A 19,859-nucleotide genomic window follows, 5' to 3' on the forward strand; every position below is an offset into this window, starting at 1 on the left:
TAAGAAAAAGAAGATAAGAAATATGAACAGTAAAATGACAACAAACTCACAGGTATTAACAACTGAACCTAAAAAACAAACAAACAAACTAAGCAAACAACTAGAATAGGAACAGAATCACACAGGAATGGAGATCACATGGAGGGTTATCAGCAAGGAGGGAGAGGCAGGAGAATGGAGGAAAAGGTGCAGGGAATAAGAAGCATAAATGGTCTACAAAATAGACAGGGGGAGGTTAAGAATAGTATAGGAAATGTAGAAGCCAAAAAACTTATATGTATGACCCATGGACATGAACTAAAGGGGGGGAAAGCTGTTGGGAGGGGGGATACAGGGTGGAGGGTAATTAAGGGGGGGGGGAATGGGACAATTGTAAAGCATAATTAATAAAATATATTTTAAAAATTTATTGGGTAAAAGTGATGGGACCTTAGCAGGAATCAAGGCAGAAGCACCTTTAAAAAGCCCACCAGGAAGCAGGAAAAATTGTTAATTTTTATTAAATCTCAACTTTTGAGTACACATTGTTTTAATATTCAATGTGACAAAATGAGAAGCACATGTAAGTGTTTCTGTCGCCAGAGTGAAGTGGGAGGGTGGTTTTCAGGAGACGCAGAGCTGTGCTGTTGTTAAGAGCTATTGTTGGGCTGTGAACTCCACTACCACAATTTTTATTTGAGAGGACAAACATAAAACTAGTTATTCAGCTTTAGAAAAAGAATGAAACAAACCTATCATTTCAAGTAAAGCTAATGAGAGTATAGGCCAGCTTTAGAAAAAGAATGAAACAAACCTATCATTTCAAGTAAAGCTAATGAGAGTATAGGCCATTGAAAAAAAATTAGGTTTTAGCAAAAATTACAATTCTGGAAAATTTGTGTCCCTCACCATGAGCTTACCAGGTTTGCAATGATAAAAGATTTTTCTGAAAGCAATCCTGAGAAAGAACACAGTTGGAGGAATCACACTACCTAATATAAACTATACTATAAGGCCATAGTAGTCAAAACAGCATGGTACTGGCAAAAAACCAGAAACATAGATCAATGGAACAGGATAGAGAGCCCGGAAATAAACTCCACTTTTAGGCCAATAAATATTTGACAGAGCAAGCTAGCACATACAATGGACTAAAGATAATTTATTCAATAAATGGTGTTGGGAAAATTGGACAGACACATGCAGAAAAATGACACTAGACCACCTTCTCACACCACACACAATAAATTCAAAATAGATTAAAGACCTAAATATTAGACCTGAAACCATAAAAATCCTAGAAGAAAGCATAGGCAGTAAAATATCAGACACTGCTCATAGCATTATTTTATCTGATATATCTCCCCTAGGAAATAAATGAAAAAATAAACAAGTGGGACTATAACAAACTAAAAAGGTTTTGCACAGCAAAGAAAACCATCAACAAAATAAAAGACAACCCACAGAATGGGGGAACATATTCGTCAATACATCTGATAAAGGGTTAACAGACAAAATTTACAAAGAACTTACAAAACTCCACACCAAAAAACCCAAACTATCCAATTAAAAATGGGCAAGGGACTTGAATAGATACTTCTCCAAGAAGGACAGACAGATGGCCAATACACATATGAAAGGATGCTCAATATCACTAGTCATCAGAGAAATGCAAATTAAAACCACAAAGAGATATCACCTCATACCTGTGAGAATGGCTATCAATAAATCAACAAACCACAAGTGCTGATGAGGATATGGAGAAAGAAGAAGGCTTTTACATTGTGGTGGGAATGCACACTGGTGCAACCACAGTGGAAAGCAGTATGGAGATACCTCAAAAAAATTAAAAATGAATCTGCCTTTTGACTCAGTGATCACACTTCTGGGAATATATCTGAAGAAACCCAAAGCACTAATTTGAAAGAAAATAAACACCCTTATGTTCATTGCAGCGTTATTTACAATAGCCAAGATATAGAAGCAGCCCAAGTGTCCATCAGTAAATGAGTGGATAAAACATCTACGAGATGTTTACACAATGGAATACTACTTGGTCGTAAAAAAAGAAGAAAATTTTATCCTTTGTAGCAGCATGGACGGTCCTGGGGAACATTAGGCTAAGTGAAATAAGCCAGTCAGAGAAAGACAAATACCAAACAATTTCACTGTATGTGGAATCTAATGAACAAACTGAACTAACAAACAAAATAGAGATGGACTCATAGATAGAAAGCAGGATGACAGCTTCATTGGGTGGAGGTTTATAGGGAACCGTTCCACGTAGCTTGGGAATGTAGCCCAGCCCCTGATTTAGATAACCGACGGGGAGCGAGGTTGGCACACAGAACCCATGCCCATGGATAGGTTTTCCCGTGGGGAATCAAGCCTGCATTGTAGTTAGGCTGCTGTGAGTCTTGCTTTTGCTAAAACTCCCCCACCCTGAATTGAGGCAGCAAATGTTTACTGAATATCTTTAAAGTAACATCCTAAAATCTATGCTAAACCTCCCAAGGGAAGTGTAACCAGTTCAACCACTTTTCTCTTTGCATTTGCAAATATCCTTCTTCTTTGAAGTAATTAGCAACATCCTCTCCTTTGTTTCCTGTAAAAGGTAACCACCTAAAGGTAATCTGTGCATAGTAAACGAGGACCACCCTTGATGTAATGTGCCCAGAAAAGCAGTAAAAGCCTGTCCACGCAGGGGTTGGGGCCCTCTCTCTCACTTAGAGAGTGGCCATACCATCCCTTTTTGTCCACAGGACTTCTGCAGTCCGTGTGAATTTATTCATCTCATCCACAACACATAGACCCCGCGGGCTGGGATCCGCATCAGAGGTTAAGGGGTGAAGAGATCAAGCGAAAAGGAAAAAGGACTCATGGACGTGGACAACAGTGCGGTAATTGTGGGGGAAGAAGGGTATAAGTGGGCTAAATGACAATGGAAAAAATACAATAAAAATTTAAAACATTATTCTGATAATATTAACAATAAGATATTTTGATATTATATATATAGTGAATTGTGTCCACATTCAAAGATTTATATATGTTTTCCAAATACCTAATGCATAAAGTTACAAAATCATGAATGGGTAAAAAATTCACTCAAAGTACAAAATAAACCAAAAGATTTTAATGAATAAGGTATGAAAAAGTCATTGATGTGGTTTCAGATTTCAACTGCAACAAACTTTTTTAGCTGTGAAAATTATCATTTAATACATTGTGACTTAGCTTTACAAATTCTCATTTAATATTCTCTTTTAACTAAGTTTAATTTCTTTTTTCTCTGTTTTTGGTTCAATGATTATAATTCTCCAATTAAAGTTTGCATTTTGATAAGTGTAAATTCACAAATAGATTTAGAAAACAGCACAGAGAGATCCCATCTATTCTTTACTCAGTTTACCTTAGACGTAACATCTCACAAAAATATACGTCGTACAATCTCACAAACAAAACACTAACACAGAAAATCTCCCTCACCCCAAGGACCCCTCATGTTTTCCTTTTGTGGACACAGTCATCCTCACTCCCCACCCTAAAACCCCGGAAACCACTAACCTGTTCTTCATTTCAACTGTTTTCTCATTTCAAGAACGTTACACAATGAAGTCATATAGTATGCAGTCTTCTGGAATTGGCTTTAAACATAGGTCTCTGAAGATTTATCCTTGTAGTTGCATGTATCAATAGTTCGTCCTTTTTTACTGCTGAGTGGGAGGTACATGTTCAGTTTTGTTTTTTTCTCAAGCTGCCAAACTGTTTTCCAGAGGGGTGAGAGGGTTTTTTTTTACATCAACAATTGAATTTTCTTAGTAGTTATAGGGCTATTCAAATTGTTTATTTCATATTGAGTTGAGTTGTGGTAGTTTGTGTTTTTTGAGGAGTTGCTCCGCGTCATCTAAGTTTTCAAATTGATGTGTGTAGAGTTACTGTATCCCCTTGTAATTCTTTTGGTTTCTGTAGACCCTGTAGTGATTTCTCCTGCTTCATTTCTAATATTGGTAATATTTTTCTCCTTTTGTCCTTGTCAGTCTTGTTAGAGATCAATTACATTAGTCTTTTCAAAGAACAGCTTTGTTTCATTGATTTTCTCTCTTGTTTTTCTATTTTGAACTTCAGGATTTCTGCTCTTTATTATTCCTTCCTTTTGTGTTTATTTTGCTCTTTTTCTTGGGTATTGAGGTGGACGCTTAAATTATTGATCAATACATTCTTTTTTCTATTGTAAGCATTTAGTGCTGTACATTTCCCTCTCAGAACTGCTTTTGCTGTGTTCCACAGTTTTAATGTATTGTATTTTCAATTTTCTTCAGTTCAATTCATTGTCCGTGTAATTTTTAAAATCCCTTGAAACTTCCACTTTAACCCATGGATTACTTAAAACTGTATTGTTTAGGTTTCAATTATTTTGAGATTTTTTCTATTATCAATAGATCTCTAGTTTGATTCTATTACGGATGTACGCTATTTTTCTGTATGTCCTGTGGGAACTCAAAAGAATGTGTATTCCATTCTTGTTAGATATAGTGTTCTATAAATTTCAATTAGATCCTACTGGTTGGTGGAATTTTTAAGTTCTGCATCCTTATTGATTTTCTGTCCAAGTGTTCATTAATTATTTATAGAGGGGTGTTGAAGTCTCCAACTATAATTGTGGACCTGCTTATTTCTCATTTCTTCTTCTCCTTCTTTTTTGCTTCACATGTTTTTCAGGTTCTTTGGTGCATATACTTTTGAAGATTGCTATGCCTTCCTGATGGATCCACAATTTTATCGTGATATAATGCCCTTCTTATTTATTTATTTATTTATTTATTTGTTGTTGTTGTTCAATTACAGTTGTCTGCATTTTCTCCCCACCCCTCCACCCCACCCCAGCCAAACCCACTGCCCTTCTTTGGATCTGGTAACTTTCTTTGCTTTGAAGTCTACTTTGTCTAATATCCATACTCTCTTGTGCTTTTCTTTGATTAACATTTTCATGATAAATCTTTTTTGCCATTTTGTTTTCAACATCCCTGTATCATTATATTTGAAGTCAGTTTCTTGTACACACTATATAGTTGGGTTATTTTTTTTAATCCATTCTGCAATCTCTGTCATTTAATTGGTGTACTTAGACAATTAACATGAGTTAGGGATTTAGTCTGCTATTCATTTTTTGTTTTCTGTTTGTTCTCTCTGATTTCTTTTGTTTTTGTGTTTTCTTTTTCCTGGCTTCCTGTCACTAGGACATATTTCAAAATTCTATTTTTATTTATCTATGTTTTTTTTAGTGTACCTCTTCATATAGTTTTTTAGTTTTTGCTCTAGGGATTAAATTATGTAAACATAATTTATCAAGATCTACTGATGTCATTATATTACCACTTCCAGTGATGGGTAGAAACCTTCCTTTCCTTTCTATCTCTTTACCCTTCCTCATTAATAACGTACTTGTCTCAAACATTTCCTGAATATGCATTTTTGCTTCAACTGACAAACATAATGCAGAAAGCACAGAAGAAGAAGAATGCTCTATTCAGGTTCTTTTGAGTTGATTGTAGACGCACATGTAGATTTAAGAAACAAATTCTCTTAGTTCTCTTTAGTCAGAAAGTGTCTTGATTCACCTTTATTTCTGAAGAATATTTCTCAAGATACAGCACTCTTGGATCACAGCTCTTTGCTTTCAGCACCTGAAAAATGTTCTGCCACTGAATATTTTGCCTCCGGGCTCCATGGTTTCTGATGATAAATCCGCAGCCATTCAAGCTGTTTTCTGCTGTGTAACGTACACACTGTTCCTCTCCTGCCGGTTTCAAGGTTTTCTCTCTGTCGGTCTCACAAGTTTGACTACTAGGTAGCTTGCTACAGTTGTCTTTCAATTTTTCTTGCTTGGGGTTTGCTCAGCTTCCTAAATATGTTTAAGCATTTTGCCAAACTAGTGAAAATTTTAGCCATTATTTCTTCCTATCCATTTTCAGTCATCTCCCTTTCTTTTTCTTCTTCCAGTATGGCCATAACACAAATATTAGATCTTTTGTTGAGATTCCCACAGGTCCCTGTATCTCTGCTAATGTTTTTTCAGTCTATTTCTCTTTCTTGTTCAGACTGGGTAAAATTTACTGTTCTATTTTCAAGTTCACTGATTCTTTCCTGTCTCTTCCATTCTCCTTTTGAGCCCATCCATTGAGCTTTTTATTTTCATTATTATATTTAATTGAAAGTTTTTGTTTCTTCTCTATATTTTCAATTTCTTGATTAAGACTTTCTACTTCATTTCTGCTTATATATTTTTATTGAGGTATAATTGACATATAGCATTATATTAACTTCAGGTATACAATATAGTGATTCAATATTTGTATTTATTATGAAACAATAACCACAATAAGACCAGTTAACATCCATCACCATATGTAGTTACAGTTTTTTTGTTGTGATAAGAACTTTTAAGATCTACACCAAACTCATTTTCACCGGGGCCCACATCAGCCTCGTGGTTGCCTTCAAAGGGCTGAATGTCACTTTAGGACTGTATAAATGTAACTCCTCCTTAACAGTTAAGTGAGAGCTTGGTGTTGCTGCCAGGTAGAAACAAGGTGCCAGGCCAGATAAAACAAGGTGGAGGGCCAAATTTGGCCCATGGGCTTTGTGTTTGCCACCTGTGTCTATACTCTTAGCAACTTTCTAAAATACAATATAGTATTATTAACTATGGTCACCATGCAGTACATTACACCCCCCTTGACTTACTTATTTCATAACTAGAAGATTGCACCTTTTGGCTCCTTCCATCTATTTTACTTACCACCCACTCCCTGCCTCTGGCAACCACCAGTCTGTTGTTCTCTGTATACATGACCTTGGTTGGTTTGTTTTTTAGATTCTACATATAAGTGAGATTACACAGTATTTGGCTTTCTCTCTCTGACCTACTTCACAGTGTAATATCCTTTGGGTTCATCCATGTTGTGCAAATGACGAGATTTCATGCTTTTTTTATGGCTGAATAAATATATATACATACCACAATTTCTTTCTCCATTCACCTGTCAATTGGCACTTAGGTTGTTCCCATGTCTTGGCTATTACAAATAATGCTCAATAAACATGGGGTACAGTTATCTTTCTGAGTTTTTCATTTTCTTCAGACAAATACCCAGAAGTGGGATGGCTGGATCATATGGTAGTTTCATTTTTAATTTTTTGAGGAACCTACATTCTGTTTTCCATAATGTCCGCACAAATTTACATTCCCACCAATGATGCACAAGGTTTCTCTTTTCCCCACATCCTCACCAACACTTGTTGATTTTTTGCTAACAGCCACTCTAACAGGTGTGAGGTTATATTTCATTATGGTTTCGATTTGCATTTTCCTGATGATTAGTGATGTCAGGCATCTTTTCATGGACCTGTAAGCCATCTGTAAGTCTTCTGTGAGAAAAATGTCTACTCAGATCTCCTGCCCATTTTTTAATTAGATTGTATTTTTGCTATTGAGTTGCTTGAGTCCTTAACATATTTTGGATATTAATCTCTGATTTGATATGATTTGCAAATATTTTCTCCCATTTACAAGCTTAACTTTTCATTTTGTTAATGGTTTCCTTTTCTCTGTAAAAAATTTCTTAGTATAAAAAGTCCCACTTATTTATTTTTGCTTTTGTTGCCTTTTCTTTGGTGTCATATCCAAAAAATCATTGCTAAGACTGGTGGTAACAGCTTATTGCCTATGTTTTCTCAAGGATTTTTATGACTTCAGGTCTTACATTCAAGTCTTTAATCCATTTTGAGTTAATTTTTGTGTGGTGTAAGATGGGGATCAGGTTTCATTCTTCTGCATGTGATTGTCCGTTTTCCTAACACCATTTACTGAAGGGACTGTCCTTTCCCCATTGCATATGCTTGGCTCCTTTGTCGTAAGTTAACTGACCAGGTATGTGTGGGGTTTTTTCTGGGCTCTCTATTTTGGTCCATTAACCTATACGTGTTTTCATGCCAATGCCATATGTTTTGATTACTACAGCTTTATAATATAGTTTAAATTAGGGTGCATAATGCCTATGGTGTTGTCCTTCTTTCTCAAGATTGCTTTGGCTATTTGGGAATTTTTATGGTTCCATCCAAATTTAGGACTGTTTGTTCTATTTCTGTAAAAAATACCATTGCAATTTAATAGGGATTACACTGAATCTGTTCTATTCCTTTCTGAATCTTTCTATTTCTTTAAATGTGTTTCAGGTGTGTTCATTGCTGTTTATTGAAGCATTTTGATGAAGGTGGCTATAAAATCTTTGTCAGGTAACTTTAGCATGCCTGTCTTCCCAGTGTTGGCTTCTCTGAATTGTCACTTCACATTCAGTTTAACATTTTCCTAGTTCTTTGTGTGATTAGTAATTTTCAATTCAAACTCGGATATTTCGGGTTCTGTTATGAGACCGTGGGTCATATTTAAACCATCTGTTTTAACTGACATTCTACTGGGTCTCCTCTGATACCAGCACAGTGGGGAAGGAAAGGAGTGGCTCATTACTACTAGGTGGGGATGAAAGTCAGGGATCCCCCTGTGGTCTCAATTAACATGGAGGGGAAACCTCATTACCACTCTGTTAAGATGAAAGTCCCAAGTCAACACTTGGCCTTCTTTGGTACCACCCCGGCAGGGGTGCTTAGACTGCTGCGTTACACACCGAAGAGTAAGAGTCTCAAGATGGTGGCAGAGTAGGAAGACGGGTCATGCACCTAGGTTTCCCACTAGGCCTTTGCTGGGAAGGGTGGGGATAAGAAGAGTTTTTTCTGGTGTGCTTGGCTGAAATGGAGTGGCAATTGTCTAAAATTTTTCTTCCTTGTTGGTCTGCCCCTTCCTGGCTCTTTGGCTAAAGAAAGCAGACTTTTGTTGGGATTTTTTTTCTTGACCTATTTTTGTTTCCAGATTACCAAGCCTTTTCAGCTCCTAGTCTAGAATATATGAAGCCAAAAGAAACCCAAGGAACTAATTCACAACCACGTCATTTCTTAGGTCCCAAACTTCCTAGTTAGGGTGCTTTATTCTCCATCTTCCAAAATCTTTTAGGTTTTTAACATCCAGGAAATTTAGTTGTACTTAGCAGGAAGAAGGGAAAAGTAATAGTAGTTACGCCCTATCTTCTCCAGAAGTGGAAGTCTCAAAACCATCTTTCAAGAAACTCACTAAGTTCTGGTATGTTATCAAAGGAGAATCCATAATTATGTCAAAAAGCTATTAAAATAATCTTTCTTTTTCCACCTATCTTTCTGTGTAAGGCCAGAATTTCCCAACCAAAAGAAAAACCTACCACAAAATTGAATACAAATGCATACATAAAAATCCAGCTATCTTCTATTAAGCCAGACATTAAAGAGATTTGCAAAACAAGTAACATAATCCTAGTTTTCTCATCAAGGTTTTTGTTTAAAAATATAATTATTTTTTTAAATTTTTTATTGTTATTCAATTACAGTTGTGTGCCTTTTCTCCCCATCCCTCCACCCCACCCCAACTGAACCCCCCTCCCTCCCCCACAAAAATATAATTATTTTTAATAAAATAGATTATTTATGTTAACATACATGACTTTATTACTGTTATTTTTAATAAATAAAGAATAAACTTTTAATGTTTTCTAAGTTTTAATTTTCAACATTGTAATTGTCAATAGATAAAACCCACATAAACAATTATTGAGGTCATTAATAACTTTTAAGAGTACAAAAAGGGCCCTGAAATTTTAAAGTTTAAGAACCTGTAGGTTAGAGAAAACTAATGTTAAAGGAAGTTCTTACTTCCTCTCCCAAGAGTTGTAGGTGTGGCTTGTGAGCACACGGTGTAGTTCCTTGTGCCGGTTCAGGTGGTATCCCCGGTGTTGTTGGAGGGGCGGGAACATGTGCTTGATCATCACCCTGAACAGGGATTCCTTGCAGTACTCTATAGTGTAATAAAGACAATAATTTTTTAAGTCATTGATAAAGCAAAAGACATTTGCTGACATTTCAGATCTCTGTTGAGACAAATACACTGACATTTGATATCTGTATTAAATAGAGATTGTGCAGAAGTCAGATTATCCAAAGTCAGTAAGAATTTTTTTTAAATTGTTTGATTCTAAATACATTTAAGTCATAATCCTTTGATGGTTTTGTTTTATTACACTGGAATAATAAATTTGCCCTATGAAAACCTGAATACAAAAGAGATTAAAAGCTCTGTACTTTCTGGTTGCTAACCTGTTTCCTATTTCAAACAGAAAATGCTTTCAGGGAGGCAAGATGGTGGCAAAGTAGGAAGACGGGTCCTTCCAGAACCAAACTGGAAACAAAACTAAAAAGGGGGAGCAGTCACCTGAAGTAAATCAAGGACAAGAGACTTTTAACCACTCTGAGAGTAGGAGGGGAGGGGTCGATTAAGAGGCCGGCCCTGATAACACGGGTGGTAGGCCGAGGCGGTGGGAGCTTCCCCTAGAGAGGAGAGAAGCCAGGTCCACAAACAGGGCTCCCAAGCAAAGGGAGCCCCTGTGCCAGGATCCGCCAACCAGGCAGCACCAAGGAGGTGAAATGCCACAGGGTTTTTCTCTGTTGAGGAAAGACAAAACCCACTGGAGACAATCACTATTTTTTTTCCTTTTAATTCTTAAAGGGACCAAAGCATAGATCTGGTATGTGTAACCACTCACTTGCAGCCCCAGTGAAGGGAAAACAGCACAGAGTACAGTTGCCTGAGGAGAGTCTAGAGTGGGAGGCACTGGAGAGAGATTTGAGTGGTGGCTATGGCACTCTCTATGCCGAGATACATATACCTGGATTCTTCAGCAGCCATCTTTCTGGAGAAGAGCAAGCCTCTCCCAGGGGAAAAGCAATCACCTTACCCTGTGGGATGCCACCCCCACGATCCTCTATAATCCTGCTTACTCTACTCTGAATCTTTTTTTCCTTTTACTTGATCTGTTCATTTATTGGTTCTGTTTTGTGTGGGTTTTCTTTCTTTTTTTCTTCCTTTTCTCCCATCCTGCATCTTAACTCCTGCTGAGGAGACAATAACAGCAAACTCAGGGGGTGTCAGAGCCTGGCTGTAGAGTGCCGCCATACCACACACTCTCCTGGGACACAGACGGGTGCTTTCTCCTCACAGGACAGCCATAGAAGCATTCTCCCAGTTTCCAACAGACCCAAAACATGGACACTGGAGGCCCCACTGATTAGCCTACTAGGAGCCCCACCCTGCTGAGTACCAGGGAAATAATCCCAAACAGACTCAGACTAGTGGCACAGGGACAGGGAACCCACTCACTATCTTCCCTGAAGTCTGAACGGCAAGTGCCATGGGAGATCCAGGAGTCCTGTCCACCTGATGTGGCCAGAAGCCCTCACAGAAACAGTCGGGTCTGTAACTAATCTGAGGCTGGCAGCAGGCCAGGAGGCAGAGACAGACAGCCAGATCCTGCAGTGACTTGTGTTGTCTGCTGACACCCCGGACCCAGTACTGATAAAAGCCAGCTTTACAGAGCAGCTTGGCCCATCCCAGGCCCAGCCAAGCCCAGATGAATCAGCCACAAACTGTGGATGGCTAGTAGCTTTGAAGATGCTGCCAAGGGCTGGACTTGGACAGCCCCTGACACTGGTTTACACCAGCCTTAGACACATCAGAGTCATGTCCAAAGGGAGAACCCAGCAGGCAAGTACTAAACTCTGCTGAGAAGGCATTTTTATACACCAACAATGAAATATCAGAAACAGAAATCAGGGGGAAAGAATCCCATTTGCTATTGCAACAAGAAAAATAAAGTACCTAGGAATAAACCTAAACAAGGAGGTAAAAGATCTATACTCAGAAAATTATACAACACTGAAAAAGAAATAAAGGAAGACACAAACAAATGGAAGCATGTACCATGTTCATGGATTGGAAGAAATAACCTCATCAAAATGTCCATACTAACCAAAGCAATTTATAGATTCAACACAATCTCTATTAAAATACCAATGACAGATTTCATAGACATAGAACAAACAATTCAAAAATTTATATGGAACCATAAATGACCCCAAATAGCCACAGCAATTTGGAAGAAGAAGAACAAAGTAGGAGGGATCACAATACCTCAAACTACATTACATCAAACTATATTACAAGGCCGCAGTAATCAAAACGGTCTGGTACTGGCATAAGAACAGACACATAGATTGATGGAACAGAAGAGAGAGCCCATAAATAAACCTAAGTCTCTATGGTCAATTAATATTCCACAAAGTAGGCAGAAGCATAAAATGGAGTAAAAATAGCTTCTTCAACAAAGGGTGTTGGGACATCTGGACAGCTACATGTAAAAAAAGGAAACTCAATCACCAACTTCCACCATACACAAAAATAAATTCAAGGTGGATAAAAGACTTAAATATAAGTCACAACACCATGAAAGTTCTAGAGGAGAACATAGGCAGGAAAATCTCAGATATTCTATGCAGCAATACTTTCACTGATATGTCCCCTACAGCAAAGGTCATAAAGGAAAGAATAAACAAATGGGACCTCATCAAAATAAAAAACTTCTGCATGGCTAAAGAAAACATCAGCAAAATGAAAATGGAACTAATTGTTTGGGAAAATATATTTGCCAATGATATCTTGGACAAGGGTTTGATCTCCAAAATATATAAAGAACTCACACGACTCCACTCCAGGAAGACAACAACCCAAATAAAAACTGGGCAAAGAATGAAACTTGATCACCAACTTACACCATACACAAAAATAAATTCAAGGTGGATAAAAGATTTAAATATAAGTCATTACACCATAAAAGTCCTAGAGGAAACATCGGCAGGAAAATCTCAGCTATCCCACGCAGCAACATTTCCACTGACATGTCCCCTAGAGCAAGGGACACAAAGGAAAGAATAAACAAACGGGACCTCATCAAAATAAAAAGCTTCTGCACAGCTAAAGAAAACAGCGCTAAAATGAAAGAGAACCAACTGTATGGGAAAACATATTTGCCAATGATACCTCAGACAAGGGTTTGATCTCCAAAACATATAAAGAATTCACATGACTCCACACCAGGAAGACAAACAACCTAATTAAAAAATGGGTAAAAGATCTGAACAGACACTTCTCCAAGGAGGACATACAGAAGGCCCAGAGACATATGAAAAGATGCTCAGCATCACTAGCCATCAGAGAGATGCAAATTAAAACCACAGTGAGGTACCACTTCACATGGGTGAGAATGGCCATCATAACCAAATCAACAAACAACAAGTGTTGGAGAGAATGTGGAGAAAAGGGAACCCTAGTGCACTATTGCTGGGAATGCAGACTGGTGTAGCCACTGTGGAAAACAGTATGGAATTTCCTCAAAAAACTAAAAATGGAACTGCCTTTTGACCTGGCAATTCCACTGCTGGGATTATATCCTAAGAGCCCTGAAACACTGATCCATAAGAACCTATGCACCCCAATGTTCATAGCAGCACAATTTACAATAGCCAAGTACTGGAAGCAACCTAAGTGCCCATCAGTAAATGAGTGGATCAAAAAACTGTGGTACATTTACACAATGGAATACTATGCAGCAGAAATAAAGAAGGAGCTCCTACCCTTTGCGACAGCATGGATGGAACTGGAGAGCACTGTGCTATGTGAAATAAGCCAGGCGGTGAAAGACAGATACCATATGATCTCACCTTTAAGTGGAACCTAATCAACAAAACAAACAAGCAAGCAAAATAGAACCAGAAACACGGAAATAAAGAACAAAGTGACAGTAACCAGAGGGGAGGGGAGAGAGGGATAATGGGGGGAAAGAGGGGAAGGTCTATCAAGGAACATGTATAAAGGACACATGGACAAAGCCAAAGGGGGAAGGTTCAAGGGTGGGTGGCAGGGGCTGTGGTGGGGTGAAAATGGAGGCAACTGTACTTTAACAACAATTAAAAATAAATAAGAGAAAAGAAAGAAAGAAAATGCTTCCATATGGTAGACTGAGGCAAAGCATCAGTGTTAGCAGAACTCCCTTCTCACACTTAAATTTTGTCTTCTTGATTCCTATCCTGCCGGGATGAACAGAAATCTGTTACAGCATCAGGTCTTTCCTTCTGTGCTACAAACTGCATATACATTAGGATAATATAAGGTACAAAACTTATCAACAAAAGCCTTAATGATGTCATAGAGATGAGCTAAATCAAAATTCAAAGGCAAAATATGTCACTAATGACTGACTTCCAGACTGGTTTAAAATTTGTGTTGCAGTATTTACTCTACAAGAAATATAAAATAAGTGTAAAGTGAATCTACACAGAATATAGCCATATCAATTTCACATGAAAGTATTTAGAGCCAATGCTTCCTCAACTTTTTGAGATGCGATTATATTAACGATTACATTACATTCAAACCAAATGTGAAGAGTAAGCACACACGAACCCAACTGACTTTAGGTACTTAATGACATACTGAAACCCTCTAATTCCATCGTACCAGCTGTTAAAAAAATGGGCCCACCCAAAGTTAAGCTGGAGAAGATAGGGCTTTACCAACGTAGAGTCATGGAAAAAAGTTTCCTATCTTACCTGGTCAAATATTTGAATTCAAAAAGAAAATCAACTCCCAGCACAGTAAATAGAGTAGACTGTGAGTCAACACCCAACCCATCCTGATTCTCGTGTGCCTTCCTAAACTCCTGAGGGTGGACAGGTAAAATTCTTCTGCAGCCAAAGTCCAGGACGCGATTCAAGATCCACTAACCAGATGCACTCACATACAATTTGAGAGGCAGAAGGTTCCAGTGTTTTATTGGGAAGTGGCCGTGGCAAGATTGAGTTCTGTGGCAGTATTCCAGTTACTTTTTGGGTGTGTGGGGGGTGGAGTTTTGTTTTTTGGTTGTGTGTGTGTGTTTGCCAGTGAGCATATCAACAGTCATAGTGTGACTCCAGAGTCGAAAGCTGTGACAGAAGTCACCTGATCCCACAGCTAAGGTGGTGTGTTGTGTGTTAGCTTCCAGATTTCCCTTCCTAACTAGGCCAGAAGTGGCAGCAGCACCCAGCAGCCAGTTAAGCCTGCTGTGTGAGTCAACCCTGGAAACACTCCCTCCCTAGAGCCCATTTTTCCAGTCTTTCCATTGATCTTTATAAGCAGTGAATTCCTACTACTAAATCCCCTTTTGCTTAAAGTAGCTGAAAATCTATTTTTTTCTGCAACCAATTCTTGACTAATATATTCAGGAAAAGGAAAGAGAAGCGTGAAGTCTAGGGGCTAGAAGGATGCCAGGAAATAACATATATCAAGATCAGTAAAATACTTGTAGGATCGGGGAGGAGAGTAAGGACTTGAGAAGCTACCTCGAGGCAGTGCTGTATTTTTATTTGGTCCTAAACCAAAAACAAGGTAGTAAGAGTCATTCACAACTTAGTGTCTTTTTGTATTCTAAGTCTGCACTGAAAAAATAGAAATACTGGTTGGTTGGAAGGAAAGTAAAAGAAGTCATAAGTGATTGGACATTCTAGAGTACATAGCTCTGGGAGACATGAGTGGGGAACCTTAGTGGAAAGGCTACCCAAGGTTAGCAACTGTTCTTGTATGACAATGAATCACTTGGAAATTCTTCTCCAGATTTTCCGTGCTTCCTTCTTTATTTCCAGAGGGAAGAACCAATCCTTTCTAGAGCTCTCCCCTTTGGAAAACACCACCATTTCAATTGTTCAGACAGAAAATCTCTCCAACTCCAGGCTCTGCCTCACTCCCAACCGTAATCGCTGGTTCTGATCCTGCTCCATCCATTGCATTTTCTTTCATCTGAGTCCTGTGATGTCATCTTTGCTGGTCCCTTACCTCCAACTCTCCCTCCTGAAACCCATGCCACATACCTCTGCCAGGGTTATCATCAATCACCCCCCTTCCAAATACCTCAATGACAATACCCATGGTAAAAAACCCAGCTCCTGTGCCTGGCATTTGGGGTCCTCCATAGTCTGGGCACCATCTACCATCTACCTTGCCAATCCTACATCCCTCCCCTAACACCTGGCCCAACCTACATTCACTCTCCGAAAGGTGCCCCAGGTGCTGAGATTACTTGGCACAATAGGGGAGACAGGCAAACCAAATTACAATACAGTGTAGTGATAAAAACAATGCTTTCAGATCTCAACTCCTCCAGGAGACTTACAATGCCCTACTGCCCACTCAAAATTCATCTTTGTTTCCCCAGTTTTTCTTTCAACAGAGAATATAAAATACATTTTATTCTGTGTATCTTCCTCAGAGTAGATCACAGGCTGGTTTGGGGGGCAACATTGATTCTTATTCATTTTCTGTTTCCCATGGATGCAAATGTATTAGGTACTGTTGAATTTGGCTGAGTGAAAAAAAGTCCGACAGCAAAAGCCCATCCCTGACCCTGTCCTGGGGAACTGAGAGTTATGGGTCAGCAGTGGTTCCCAAAGTGTGTTTCCTACCCAACATCATTAGCATCACATAGGAGCTTTCTAGAAATGCAAAATCTTGAACCCCATGACACCTAATGAATGATGATCTCTGGAGGGGGGGCCTAGCCCCCCCCCCTACTTTAACCAGCCCTGCGGTGATTCTGATGCACGCTGAAGTTTGAGAACCACAGATGTGCCGTCATCTTTCCTGACACAGCCTGATTACAAAAATATGCTGGGTGTTTTATCAAACCTATAGCTGCTCAGATTCCTCCTCTAGAGATTCCAATTCAGTGGGTCGGAAACGGGGCCTGGGAATTGACACACTTATCAAACACTCCAGGTATGGCCCTTATCCTCAAAGATGGCCTAAAAAAAAAAAATCACTGATACTGTCAGAAGAGCTAGCTTTTGGAATGAGGCTAAAACCCAGGATTTTAGCTCCAGTTCAGCCATTTGGTGTGCTCTGTGAAGTAGGTCACTTTTCTCTCTGCAGTCTCAGTGTCTTCATCTGTATATAGTAACAGTGACTGGGTCTCTCATGGCCTCATGTTCAGAAATAGTATGTGTACGAGTTTTGCACATAGCACGTGCGTAATGAGTGGTTGCTATTACAATCATTATGGTTATTATCACTGGGGAGGTTGAATGAAGGAAACAAGCTCACCTCTCCAGAGTGAGTTCAAGCTCCTTCCCAGTCAACATCGGTCTCCATGGGGCCAAGGATATAAAATGGAATTCGTATTGTAGGCTGCTGTCAGGGAAGTTTGGGAAGTATTTGTTCTAAGCCGTGAGCACTCATTAAAAATCTCCACACATGTGATCTGTGAGCCGCATGAAGGTCACGATGAGCCCCATCCTGTGAAGCGCGGAACAGGGTTCTCTCTCCAACCACGCCCGCTCCTCCCTGGTGTGACTCTAACAGTGTTTCCCTTAGTGAATTTGTTTTGCTTCTCGGGGAGGCTTCAAAGGATGCAGTCAACAGTCACTTTTATCTAACTCAAAGACGGTATATACAGGGGCACTTTAAGAGTGCTCATGTACAAAAGTTACACCAAGTAACAGTTACATCCGATAAAGTATTCTATTCCAGGCATTTTTTAAAGTGTTGGTAGAAAGCCACTAAACTGATATCACAACCCACTTATTGGGTCACAGTATAAAATTTAGAAAACAGTAACTTACAAAAAATGTTGTTTCTAGATCTAGAAAAGACTTTAGGAGTTCAGCTTCTTGAAGATGCTAAACTGCAACTAATTTTCTGTAGTCTAGTCTTTAACATCTGCATCAGTGGTAATGAATACTTTGAATATGTTTTATTTTAATTCAGGGAATAAAGTCTTAATAAAATAATAAATCTAAAGAAGAGTAAGTACATAAGTATATAATTTTATTCCAAAATGTGACTAGGGAGGGGGATTTATTTTTAATCGTTGTAACTTCATTGCTCCATGCAAACAGTGACATCTTGTGGAATGACACTGCTGTGCTTTAAAGAGTCCAGCTTCCACATACTCGCACTTCTAACATCAGATAAATGTCCGAATAATTCCTTTTCTGGTACTCCCATATAAAAACAAAAATACACTCATCTAATGCTGTATCAAACATTGACAATGCTTACTGAAATAAATGACTTTTGTCATCCCAATCTGTATTTTTTAAAAATGTGAATAAGGCTTACCTAGGTAGGAGCTATTCATTGAAAATGGAAATAATAGAACTCTAATTGAGGGTACTATTAATTATAGTCTAAATCTACCACCAGTTGTGTTTTGGGATGCAGAATTTTGCCTGCGTTTCTTCATCCATAAATACGAGAAGTTTAGGCTAGGGCAAGGCTAAGCTCATGGACGACTCTGATATCTGTGCTCCTGTGACACGTATCACTGGCTAGACCACAAGCAAGGATTAAGTCTTATGTGCTTTGGCATAGTATCTGGGTCACTGCCTGTATTGTGCAGCACGGAACAAGGCCAAGTAATAGGTGGAATGGCCGCAGGATAGGACTGGACCTGACCATTGAGGAATGGCAGGACAATGCAGGAAATGGGGGTGGTGGGGGAAAGTCAGTTCCAAGTAGCCATGTTGGAAGGAAATGTAGAGCAGAAGACAGAACACAATATTCTTTTTTCTTTTTAATTTTTATTGTTATTCAATTACAGTTGTATGCCTTTTCTCCCCATCCCTCCACCTCACCCCAGCTGAACCCACCTCCCTCCCCCTCCTCCACCCTCCCCCCCGATTTTGTCCATGTGTCCTTTATAATAGTTCCTGCAATCCCCTCTTCCCACTGTCCCCACCCCACTCCCCCCTGGCCACTTCTAGACTGTTCCCAACTTCAATGTCTCTGGTTGTATTTTGTTTGCTTTTTTCTTCTATTGATTATAGAATAAAATATTCTAAATGCACAATATTCTAAGGGCGATAGACCACAGGTGGTGCGCCACAGTGGCATCAGAAAGGCCTAGCATGGGACAATGTCACAGTCTTGTGAGAAGCAACCAGTGACAGGAATATAAAACGAGACAGTATTTCATGAAGGCTTCCAGTAATTAAGTAATTAACACCAGGGAAGGCCCCCATAGTTATCAAGGCCCCAGCCATGCCCTAGGACTCAGAAACAAGATTTCAATCTCTAAGAGGGAAAAAGCAATATAAGATAGAATATCACCCTATTATAAGCAGAAACTTGGCTTCTAAAATTGGTCACAATGGATCAAATACAAAACACTAAGGGTGAATAAAACAGGATTATCTCAAATTATTCAACTAGAGCTCCTCAGTTTCTTCCAGCTTATACCAGGGATGGTTCTGAAAACAAGACGAGAATGAATATTCAGAATGAAGCATAAGAAGAAAAAAGAAAAGTTCACAAATCAGTGGCATATAATGGAAACCATGCCTAGAATCACAGATATCTGGGTTATAGCTTTTACTAGTTTTATATACATATACTACACACTTAACCTCTGAATGGCAAACTCTTCATTTGGGAAATGGAATGACTTTATCTGCTACATAGAGTTTTTATTAAAAACTAAATTATGTAATAAATGCATCCTCAATGATTTGCTAATAGACACTTTTAACCCTGTTTGTAGGTTTCAGATAAAATCTTTTGAATGGAAATATACTTTACATAGTTGATTTGTAAACTATAAGTACTAAAGATAATGATCAAAATAATTACCCAAATCCCTGACTTTCCATTTAAAAATAATATCCTTGAAGGGATATAAACTGTCAAAACAACATCTTTAATGTCATTTGTATATGATATATATATGTATATATAATACGCATGCACAGAAAACACCCTAAAATAATCTTTATCATATAAAAAAACCAACAGTAAAGGTAAGCCTCTTCTACAATAGCTTTAACAATCACAGACAGAAATTGTAGAGGCGGACTTTCAGCCAAGATGGAGGCATACACTG

General features: G+C 38.6%; 1 protein-coding gene across 1 annotated transcript in view; it reads right to left on the reverse strand.

Annotated features, from left to right (window-relative positions):
- The window catches only part of TTC6 (tetratricopeptide repeat domain 6), a 191,266-nt gene that overhangs the window by 75,657 nt on the left and 95,750 nt on the right, over window positions 1–19,859 (reverse strand). Inside the window, exon 8 of the mRNA XM_053927694.1 lies at window positions 9,778–9,919. Within this exon, the coding sequence (XP_053783669.1) occupies window positions 9,778–9,919 (142 nt within the window). The remainder of the gene's footprint in view (window positions 1–9,777; window positions 9,920–19,859) is intronic.

Source organism: Desmodus rotundus, chromosome 7, assembly GCF_022682495.2.
Source record: "Desmodus rotundus isolate HL8 chromosome 7, HLdesRot8A.1, whole genome shotgun sequence".
NCBI lineage: Eukaryota > Metazoa > Chordata > Mammalia > Chiroptera > Phyllostomidae > Desmodus > Desmodus rotundus.